The sequence below is a fragment of the Mustela putorius genome, unplaced genomic scaffold, assembly GCF_011764305.1.
Source record: "Mustela putorius furo isolate JIRA1106 unplaced genomic scaffold, ASM1176430v1.1 tig00000580_pilon_pilon_pilon, whole genome shotgun sequence".
NCBI lineage: Eukaryota > Metazoa > Chordata > Mammalia > Carnivora > Mustelidae > Mustela > Mustela putorius.
In genome coordinates, this window is record NW_025421423.1 from 13,854,287 (window position 1) to 13,866,288 (window position 12,002).

Here is a 12,002-nt window from a genome sequence, read left to right on the forward strand (position 1 = left end):
AAGCATTTTCTTCCTAATAGAATCCTTTAAAAATCAGGAACACCAAAAAGTATGTTTTCATTACGATGAAGGAGGACTGGAAAGTTGACACAAATATTCCAAGACTGACACCAACGCATCCTTACATTTCACTTCACTCCCCTCCTCCCAAACCCACCACAGTCAGAGTTAACATTTTTCAGTATCTTTCTATTTGGGTGAAAGTGAGGCATACCCAGATGTTTCCCTTGGAGACTATTATTCTCTTGTTATTATATATTTTTGTTTTCTTTGAGAAAATACTGCATGAGCTGGATAACAGTCTAAAACAGAACAATTACTCCACATATGAGGCAGAATTAATTTTACATATGTGTCTGTCTCATCACTAAGCACTTCCCTAATGTCAGAAATTGAGGTTATATCTAATTTTTCAATTCTGTGAATAATGCTTCAATATACATATCTTTCTGCATAAATTATTCTGGGCATTACTATTCACTTTTAAGAACTATGTAGTATTGGTTTCTTTGATATATCTGGGATCTGTTTTGACACATTTTAGTATTTCCCTATAATGGTTAGTTCACTATATTAGAATAATTTGTTTACTAATGATTTCTTTCTCCATGGACTGTGATGATTCCTTTATCAGGATGTACTTTTGGTTTATTTCTTCCATTCCACTCAATTTCCTCTCTGCTGAATCTACACATCACACTGATAGGACATTTGTAATTCTGTAATATGTCTTAATCTTGGGAAGGGCTGGATCTCCTTCATTCTTCAAAATTCACATTGATCTTCTCATCCATTTATTTGTTCTATGAAGTACAGAATCAATTTGTTGTATCAAAATAAAATATTTCTAGGCACTGAACATAGTTATGGACAATTTCTACATTTAAACACTTAGAAAGGGTCTAGTCTACCTTTCAGACCAAAATCAACCCAAGACTCAGTTGTGTGAGGGTGAGGGGTCATACCTTACGTGGAGAAAGTAATAAGGGTTGTCAAAAATAAATTACTGACTCCAAAAACAACACCCCCCCCCAAAACATAGTCACCAATACATCAGGGTCCTACAGGGCACATGGAGAAGCACCCAGTTATCCACATACCCAACCTGGAAAAACTCTGGGAAAGCACTGAATTAATTCCCTAAGCATGGTGGGACAAACTTCTTGTAAGCTTATTTCAGACAGCTCAGGGTCTGTGAAAAAGTTGCCCCTAAGACTGCTTCAGTGCTAAATCTAAAAGGGGCCATCTGGAAAGATACCAATTTTGAGAGTGTGGTAACTCTGACAGTCATCTGAGCTGCTTCTTGTGATGTTCCTCTTTTTAGGTTTGGTAGCAATGAATCATTGAGTATGCATGATTTATAAATGGAAAACTGGGAAGACTTTGAAATAGTTCTTGAATCCCTACTAAATGTCAGTCATGCACTAGATGCTTTACAAACATTCAATAATTTAATCCTTCCAATTACAGATTTACAAATAAAGGGGGTGGGGGGAACAGGTGATCAGAGAACCTGTTAATATCTGAGCTGGAGTTCAAAGGAATGTTGAAGGCAAAGTCCTTTCTTTGCCACATCAACTATCTCACACATCAACTCCCCCAACTCTAGCAATGGAAGAACATACTAATAACTCATTTTATTTTTCTTTCTCTGGTTTATCTTACAGAAGCTATGAGAAGGGGATGAGCTAGGGGTAGCTGCTCTCTGTGGTGCTGGTCTAGGCATTTCCCCCGTTCACTCCCTAGTTTCTCATTCTGACCATACAAGACACATATTACTAGACACCTTTTTTTCAAGTAAGGAAACTGAAGCTCAGACATTTTAAGTGACTTTCTTAAAGTCACACAAGTAGTAGGTAGTGGAGATAGGATTTGGCTCTAAGTTGCTGTCTGTTTCTGTAACCTCTGGTTTTTCTACTAAAACTGCAAACAGTTGGTATCAGTCAGGCCTCATCTCCCACACAAGGACACTCTTTACCACATTTATGTGTAGACTTGTGGTTAATTTTCCATGAATATTTTGTTATAGATATCTTAACATTTTATTTCACTTTGGCACTTTTCACCTACTCCTGGCATTTTCATAGTTTAAAAATGGAGCTATTGAAAAGAAAGATATGTTTTAAAATATTTCTACCACAAAGCTCCTCAAATTCTTGACACAGCTGGAAACTTGACTTTTTTTTTTCCTTTTCAGAATAGCAAGATACTGCTGTTGACAAACACACACATTTAATATATATAAATGAGGTACAGGTACAGGTTCTAGGACAGAGAATCTTACCTGACACGTTGATATGTTAACTCCCTCATAGATATACCCTTCTGCACATGACACAGAAATTTGCTTATTCACACTGAAATCATCCCCATGAACACGTATATATGTTATATTTGCTGGAAGAGGGCATTTTTTAGGGCTGCAGGAGATTTTCTCAGGAAACCAATGACCATCTTTCTGACAGGTGAATGTGTCTACATCCGTATCCATCACATACCCTTCCAGACATCTGCAATGGAAAAAGCAAAATAAGCACCTTAAAGAGAGTACAATGCTGTTGGTGACTTCTTGGGTTTAAGATGCTGTTACAAAGCTCAGTAGACATTTTATGTGATGCATTGAAACTGATTTGAATGTCAAGGGAATGGGATTGCCTTGCTAAAAGACCGACAGAACAATGACAAGCTGATCAGTCCTTTGCTGTCCACATTAAGGATGAGCCAAGCCTAAAGTTGATTTAAATGTTGCTCATGTTATTTACCCTTGTTGTGGACAATTTCAACATTGAATTCACTTTTATTCTGAAAAGACCTAACAGTTCAAAACATTCTAGACATATCGCAACACAGACTCAGATACTAGTTAAGAATAAAACATAAGTAATATTTACTGAGAATCTACTTTGTGCCAAGCACTGGTCTAAGTCCTTTACATAGGGTATTTCTTTAAATCCTGAGTAGTTGATATTATTATGTAACAACAGTACTGGTGTTCAAACTCCAATCAGCCTGGCTCCACAGTACCTTATGATTTATAAAATTTGGATTTATTTATTCAGCAAATGTTTACATAGCACTTATTAAATTCTAGTCACTGTTCTAAGTGCCCTACAAATATTAATCCATTTAATTCTCATGACAACCCTGTGAGTAGGTATGATTATCTTCACTCCCATTTGGCAGATGGTGAAACTGACATCAGAGACACTAAACTCCCCCAGGAAGTGACAGAGCTGAGATTCTGGCCTAGGGACTCTGGTTCTCAAATCCATGCTTTCGCTACTATGCTACACTGCCTTTTAAATTAAACCATTTAGCTAATTAACATTTATTAGGTGGATTTTTTTTTGTAATTTCACAAATCACCAGGTTAAACAGGAGTCACAGGTTTTGCAAACTTGTAATCTGTTTACTACACGTAAAGATCTGAAACATAATCAACACATGACAAGGCATAATAAATGGGGGGAGTTCTTGAGAAGCAGGTGATACTGTGATTTCTCAAGGTATCTCACACATCAACATCTGAAGACACAATTGAAAATGTGTTTCAAAAACGAGCGATAATTGTTGTTTTTCTCCTCTGTGCATGATCAACTACTCGTCAGCTTTCTTACCATTGATGATACTCCCTTGGGTCTCCTCCTTACTGCAATTAGGAGAGAAAAAAGGTAGGGCTAAAATGTCCACAATAGACATGTTTAAGAAGAGTGACTGAATTATTAAAATCTTAGAATCCAATATGTAAAGGATAACTCCTTCACAGACGTGAAAAAAATCTAAATTGATTTAGAGGGTTGAGCTATCTTATGGGCATTTATTCCAATAAAAATTTAATTGCAAATTAATTCCATATTCTCTTAGTTCTTTTTAATAACACATTATAGATAACATTACAGCAAAAAACAAATCACTATTTGTGCATTAAATAGTTCAGTTTGTTCAAATAGCATAGGTTGGAAGTCTACTTAATTTATCTTCCTATATAGGAGGGCTGGGGTGGCTCAGTGGTTTGGTTAAAGCCTCTGCCTTCAGCTTAGATCATGATCTCAGGGTCTTGGGTCCTGGGCTCTCTGCTTAGCAGGGAAGCTGCTTCCCTGCCCGCCCCCCCTCCGACCCCGCCTGCCTCTCTTCCTACTTGTGATCTCTGTCTGTCAAATAAATAATACATAAAACCTTTTTTTTATTAATTTTTTATTTTTTATAAACATATATTTTTATACCCAGGGGTAAATAAAACCTTTAAAAAAATCTTCCTATATATGCAGTTCAATGAAGGTATCTGCTTTTTGACCTGAATCATTCAGCTTTTGCCTTACTTCCCCAATATTTGCTTGTATGAATATAACCACAGAGTGATATCATAAACTTATCAGCACGATGTTTAGAAGAAAAACGAGCCTGGTGCCTTAAGAGATACAAAAGCCCGCTGGAGAATCTCACTCTTTCATGAAGGTCAGCAGAATATGATATTCATGACAATTATATGAGGGACTATAAGCTGAAAATGTAGCCAATGGATTTCTAAACAATTATGAATAGAATAAGGCCAAGTGTGAAAAGCTTCAGTTTTTGGAGAGCAGACCAGAGATGGTATTTTCCCAATTATCTTAATTTTTGACCTAGCGCTTTTTATTTTACAATCCTCCTGTCTGCACCCTTTGAAGACTCTAGAGCCATGGACTTACCTGAGTTTCACTTTACTTTCAAAAGTGTGTGCCTCTCCAGTGGCCACTGCATTGGCGACAGATGGCGGGGGTCCACAGGACAAGGGCACACAGACTGGATAAGGCTGGCTCCATGTCCCTTTCTCTGTGCAAACCAGCTCCGAACTGCCTTGTATGACGTACCCAGATCTGCAGTTGTAAGTTACCACATTTTCCTCCGAAGAGACGCTCTCACTGGTGAATGCATTTGGAATGGCTGGGAGAGAACCACAGGAAGTGTGCTCACAATACGGGAAGCCAGAGCTCCACTGGCCGTTGGCTTCACAGCTGATTTCAGAAATTCCATGAAGCTTGAAGCCTTTGAAGCACTGAATCTGGACTGCCCTTCCGCAGCCAAAATCTGTCCCATTGACAGCTCCGTTCTGAATCACCGGCGTGGAACAACTGCAAGGCAGGCAGGAAGGCGGGCTGCCACTCCAGGAGCCATTGGAGAGACACCTTCTTGAAGGACTCCCATGGAGCTTATAACCAGGAAAGCACTGATACTGTATATGTCCCCCGTGATAAAAGGAGAAGCCATTAGAAAAGCCATGGGAAGAATCTTCAGGAGGGCCACAGTTGCCTGGTTTACAGAGAGGGAACTCTGCGTCCCAGTTGCCACTGGACTGACAGGTGAGTTTTGGAGCACCGTGCAACATGTAGCCATCGTGGCAGTGGAACGCCACTTCCTTTCCAAAACTATAGTCCAGGCCATCCATCACTCCATTTGCCACCTGTGGTGGGGTGGCACATCTGACAGGCACACAGATGGGAGTGGTTCCACTCCAACTTCCATTGGCAAGACAAACACGACTCCTGGCTCCCTCAAGTAAGAACCCTACACTGCAAGTATACTCAACCTCTTTTTGGAATGTATGTTCATTTCCTTTCACCTGGCCATTGGCTGAGACTGGCGGTGACCCACAGTCCACAGGAACGCACGCTGGCTCATTCTCATCCCAATTTTTATTTTGTTGGCATGTTCTCCTCTCAGAGCCATTCAACACATACCCAGGATCACACTCATAGTGTAACACACTCAGGTATGTGTAGTTGCTTCCTCTGATGGAGCCATTCATAATGGGATTTGGTGCTTTGCACGAAATGGCCTCACACCTTGGGGAAGCACCACTCCATTCTTTATTCTGTAGACAAAACCTCATGTTGGAGCCCAGCAGAATGTGTCCTGGCTTGCAGCTATACTGTACAGCATTGCCCATGGTCGTCTCTGCAAAATGCAAAAAGCCATTTTCAGGAGCAATGGGCAAGTCACATTCAATGGAAATGCAGGATGGAGCACTGCCATTCCAAGTGCCATCTTCCTGGCATATCAGCATAGGGCTCCCTAGAAGTTCATATCCTGGATTACAGGTATATGAAACAATGGTGCCATATAGAAAGCTTGCAGAATGTGGAGTAGGAGATCCTTTGGTGCTTTCTCCGGCTTTAGCACCTGCTGTCAGATGGTAAGGAGGTTGAGGAGTCACATACGGAACTTCCATCATATCTTCTTCTTCTACAAAAGATTCCTGACCATCTTTGACCTTAGTACATTCTCCAAAATCAATATGAGGCGGGAGACCACAGTCTATGGGTACACATGTTGGTATGAAGCTTGACCATCCTGACTCTTCACAGGTCTGCATGGCATGGCCAGCTACCTGGAACCCAGGTAAGCAGCTGTAGATGATCATGGCCCCATAGCTGTAATCTGCGCCTTCTACAAATCCATTTTCGATGGGTTGTGGGGGATTACAGTGGATGGCACTGCATGACGGGACACCCATATCCCAATCACCTGTCTCTAAACAAGTCAAGGATTTGGGACCTTCTAGCCTGAAGCCTCGGTCACAGGAGTATGTAATAGTTTGCCCGTAGTGTAGGTTTGTGTAAGAGAATTTGCCATTTGAAATCTCCTTGGGCATTGGGCACTCAATGGGTTTGCAGGTGGGTTTCCCCCCAAGCCAGTGACCATTTTCTCCACAAAGGATGGTAGTATTTCCCAACAACTCAAAGCCGGGCTTGCAGGTATAGAGAGCTGTGCTGAGATAGGCAAGACCTTGTACATCGATGATGCCATTGAGAATTTCCTCAGGGTGAGGACATTCCACAGGGATACATTCTGGCAGTGGAGAGCTCCAGGTACCATCAGCTTGGCAGGAGGTGGTGGGATCCCCTCTCAGGAAAAACCCATCCACGCAAGAATACTTGACAGTACTTCCAAAATGAAGAGCAGACGAAGGAGCGGGGACCCCAAAGGAAATGAGGGGAGGTGGGAGGCAAAGAACCATCTTACAAACAGGGAAAGAATCATTCCATCGCTGTGATGGCAGGCATTTCAGGACGGAGGGGCCCTGAAGGGCATGTCCTTCTTTACAAGAAAATATCACCACTCCTACTTCCGTAGCTGACTCCTTCAGGACGAGCTGGTTTTCCAAGAGGGGAGGCTCTGGGCACTTGGCAGGCACACACTTCTGGTTTGGCTTCTTATTCCATTTGCCAGATTTCTGGCATGTCCAAGAATTATCACCGATAAGCTCATAACCTTCATTACAGAAAAACTGAACCTTGGATCCTACTTCAAAATTTTCTCCTTTCATGTAGCCATTCTGGATCGGGGGAGGTTTCCCACAGTTGAGAGGGATGCATGACAGAGGGGATTCACTGTGCCAGTGGCGATTGGCTTGGCAGACAAATATGGGACTTCCAACGGACTTATAGCCTGGATTACACCGATATCTCGCTTCACTCTCAAAGATCCTGCCAGTTGTATGCTGTATAATAGGGAGAAAACAATTAAGTCTTATATGTATAATGAATAATTAACTAAAGACATTGAACAATAATAAAGAAATATATACTGAAGTGCCTATGTTAAGACGAATCAGTTAAGACATAAGCAAATAAGGACTTACTGCTTCTCTCATTAGGCCTGTTCTATGTTAGTAAGTGAAAAGGGCAGGTCAAATTTGGTAACCCTTATTGCAGAAATGTTTACCATGGGGCTGAACTGTCATAAGTAAAAAATCAATAGTTAAATTGATGATTTGGTAGACTACTACTAAAAATTATAAATTACTTAGTAAATTCAAAAAAATCTTGCTCACGATAGCAATGCTGTAGTTCTGTTGCTTTAACTACAGAGAAAGAAGTATACACATACGACCTACATTTACTTGTTAATATTGTCAAAAAAAGCATATAAAATATTTTCATGGATATATTCCAAAGAGTACAAAGTTTTGTGTTCATTCTTAACATACTCTTAAAAACTGCTGCTCTAAAGATGGGGAATTGAAAAGCAGTATCTTATATTTTAAACAAAAAGTTAATCTTCATGAACTCAATATTTAAATATATAAGGGACTAATAACAGGTCATTTTTAGGTAGTACCACACATGAATTAGTCATGAAAATTTTAAAAGGAATATCACGGTGAAGTCTAGCTTGTATGCTATATAGTGAACTTCTTATTCTAGTGGACATAATTTTTTTTTAAATTTCTTTCTTGGGTACACACATGGAAGCACCATGCCATCATAGACCTAATCTGTGTTGTTAAATAACAGCTCTCCAGTGCTTACCTGGCACCTAGTAGGAGCTCCAGAGATATTTGCTAAATGAACAAATGAAGAAAGCCTCCTCATCTACATATACCCTCTTCCAGTGGATCTGGTACCTCAGAGCAGAGGTGTTAAACAGAAGGTATTTACTATCATTTAGAATATAAAGGAGAAAAGGTATGACATATGTGTGGGTTTTTACATAATATTTAATTAGAATATTGTCTCTTTAAAATAGCCCTTGTGGGGTACCTGTGTGGCTCAGTGGGTTAAAGCCTCTGCCTTTGGCTCAGGTCATGATCTCAGGGTCCTGGGATTGAGGCCCACATCAGGCTCTCTGCTTAGCGGGGAGCCTGCTTCCCTCTCTCTCTCTGCCTGCCTCTCTGCCTACTTGTGATCTGTCAAAATAAATAAATAAAATCTTTAAAAAATAAATAAAATAGTCCTTGATTTGGGGAAATAGACTAGGCACATATTAATGTGCAAGGAGAACAGGAGTGCATCTGAGAGAACTCTTTATGTCCTGATGAAACTACCTTTAAGTCCGCTGAAAGAAAATTGTAATAACTGCATTATAGTGAACAGATGATTCACCCCATCTTTGGTCTAAAAATCAGAAATGATACCAGATTTCTCTAAGTTCCAGGAGACCTTGATTTCTATAAAATATACATTCATCTTGGAATAATTTCTTCTATAAAGGAAAATAATATTGTATTAAAATTGGTTTATTCTACCTTCATAGTTAGGGCTAAGGATTGCTACAAAGCACTTCAAATAGCACTTCTATATGTTAGCAGAAGGTACAAAGCTCTATATTAAAAGGATCACTAATTTCTATCAACTTCCCTCAAATATTCACTACCTATAGGTCCAGCCACTTCTGTTTTTCAACAGTTAATCTGTCCAGTGTCCTGTCTCTAATCCCAGGTTAGCCACAGGAGGCCAGCAGTCAGTGATGAAAGCCATGGACCACTCACTCATTAGTCTCTTACCTCTAGAAAGCCATTCTCAACCTTGGGTGGTTCATTGCAAGCCACAGGGTGGCATGTGGGTGTGGGGCTACTCCACTGTCCTGTGGCCTCGCAGGTGCTCTTCTTCTCCCCTTTAATGTAGAACCCCTTGTTGCAGCTATAAGCCACCATGGCCCCAAAACTGTAGTTTGATCCACTTGCATAGCCATTCATGATGCTTGGAGGCTCTCCACACCGCACAGGGATGCACTGGATGGACATGGGGGAAGGGTTCCACTGCCCACCTCTCAAACACTCAATCTTGGCCGAGGTATTCAGTACAAAACCTTCTGTGCATTTAAAGCTCACAACGGATCCTGCTGCAAATTTTGCTTTGCTCACAGATTCTAAGATGCTATAAGAAACAGATGGGGGCTTTTCACAGAAATGAGCTATACAACGGGGCATGGCCTGACCTTCGGGGGGAACCCACTTGCCCTGGGCATTGCAAAGGAGCTGGGAATTGTCTGCCAGACTGTAACCATCTGAGCAATAGTAGAAGGCAATGTCTCCAAATAACCGATGGGCAGTCTCTGGAGAGGCGTGTTCCACATTGGGGGGCTCATCGCAGGAGACAGCCAGACACTGCTGGTTACTTCCATTCCACTTGCCATTGGCCAGGCATTCAATGGTGTCAGGACCAGCTAGGGTATAGCTATGAGAATGGGAGGAAAAGAACAATAACTAAGCATAATATTTGAGAAAAGGTGTTTGTGCCTTTGTAATTCTGTTTTTAGTTTTTTACTCTTTGCAACAATGACTATTTTTAGTCGTTATTCTTTAAAATAATATTTCTTAAGATGGAGGTATAAGTAGAAGAACTCTACAGGCTCGTCTCATCCCTCAAACACAACTAGAAAATTATCAAATCACTCTGAATACCCAAGAAATTGACCTGAGGAGACAGAGCAAACTGCACAACTGTACAACTAGAGGGAGAGTTGTACACAACAAGGAAGTGTCAAGACATGGTATGGGGGAGAAATGGATGGTAGGTGCTGTGGAGGAGAGGGAGCCCTGGTCTCAATGGTGAGAGAAAAAGGAATGCTCAGGGGAATTGACAGAGAACACTTCCCCACAGCCATTCGCTGGGAAAATGAGAGGGGCTTATTTTCATGAATTTTTGCAACCAATGGGGCTTGAAGACCAAAGTTTTAAATGTTGGTAGTCTTGGCTTGTAGGGAGAACTGAGGCACTGCCCTACTCCTGGAGGGAAGACAAGCAAGCAGCCTGGGGTGGGGTGGGGGGTGAGTGGGCAGACAGCCATTTGAGGAATGCCTAGGTCACATGGGGAAACTGTTTGTTCTTCTTAGAGAGCATCTGCGAGAGGTGGCATTTGCAGAGTTGTCTCTCAAGAGACAAAAGAGCTGTCAGACGCCTTTCTCTCCCTCCCTCCTCCTCCCCCCCCCCCCCCCGCCAGCATAAATGCAGAGACACTTGCTGTTGACATCACAGCACCAACACTGGCTGCCTGACCTGCTTACACCAGGTCCTGATCCAAAACTGTGCTCTGCTGGGACTGCTCTTCTTGGACCAATGTGCCTCAGTGCCAGCATGGAGATCCCCTTCCCCAGAAGACCAGCAGAAACCCCTCTCCATGCCTTGTCTCCCAGCCAGAGTTCTATGAGGCTTCAGTTCTAGTAGAAATAGTATTAGGTCTCGGGACGCCTGGTGGCTCAGTGGGTTAAGCCGCTGCCTTTGGCTCAGGTCATGATCTCGGGGTCCTGGGATCGAGTCCCGCATCGGGCTCTCTGCTCAGCGGGGAGCCTGCTTCCTCCTCTTTCTCGGCCTGCCTCTCTGCCTGCCTCTCTGCCTACTTGTGATCTCTCTCTGTCAAATAAATAAATAAAATCTTTAAAAAAAAAAAAGAAATAGTATTAGGTCTCATTTAACAAGCAGAGCAGAGCACACCTACTTAAAACTTGCCACAGGATCAAACCCTGCCCACTGCAGGCAAGGAGAACCTCTGCAGACAAGTGGCCTGAAGGAGAGAGAGCAGCCCAAACACAGTAGCAGAGGGCACACAGCATGCACCAGACACAATCCCTGAAGCATCAGGCCCTGGACACGACATGACCACTTCTTCAAAAAGTTATTACTCTCAAAAGCAGGACACGTAACAGGTTTCTCTAACACACAAAAAAAGACTCAGACAAAATGCCAAGATGGAGGAATTCATCCCAAATGAAGCAACAAGATAAGGTCATGGGTCAGATTTCTAATTGAAACAAATATAAGTAATATGCCTGATGGAAAATGTAAAGCAACAATCATAAGGATACTCACTGGGCTCGAGAGAAGAATGGATGACTTCAGGGAGGCCCTTACCACAGAGATGAAAGAGGTAAAAAAACCAATCTGTCAGAAATGAAAAATTTAATAGCTGAGATTGGAAACAGACTGGATGTAATGAACACAAGGCTGGAAGAAGCTGAGGTACAAATTAGTGACATAGAAGATAAAATTATGGAAAACAAGGAAGCAGAATAAAAGAGAGAAAGAATTATGGATCATAAGAATAGACTTAGAGAACTCAGTGATGCCATCAAATGTAATTACATTCATGTCATACGAGTTCCAGAAGAAGAAGAGAGAGAAAAGAGGGTAGAAAATTTGAGGAAATAATAGCTGAAAACTTCCCTAATCTGGGAAAGGAAACAGACATCCAGATCCAGAAGGCACAAAGAACTCCCATCAAAATCAACAAAGCAGGCCGACA

The 12,002-nt window shown here is 41.6% G+C and overlaps 1 protein-coding gene across 4 annotated transcripts in view; it reads right to left on the minus strand.

The window, feature by feature from the left end:
• The window catches only part of SVEP1 (sushi, von Willebrand factor type A, EGF and pentraxin domain containing 1), a 178,145-nt gene that overhangs the window by 30,376 nt on the left and 135,767 nt on the right, over positions 1–12,002 (minus strand). For all 4 annotated transcript variants that reach the window (XM_045081687.1, XM_045081688.1, XM_045081686.1 and 1 more), the window contains 3 exons: positions 9,266–9,938; positions 4,689–7,480; positions 2,285–2,510 (listed from right to left, as the gene is read on the minus strand). In XM_045081687.1, the coding sequence (XP_044937622.1) occupies positions 2,285–2,510; positions 4,689–7,480; positions 9,266–9,938 (3,691 nt within the window). The remainder of the gene's footprint in view (positions 1–2,284; positions 2,511–4,688; positions 7,481–9,265; positions 9,939–12,002) is intronic.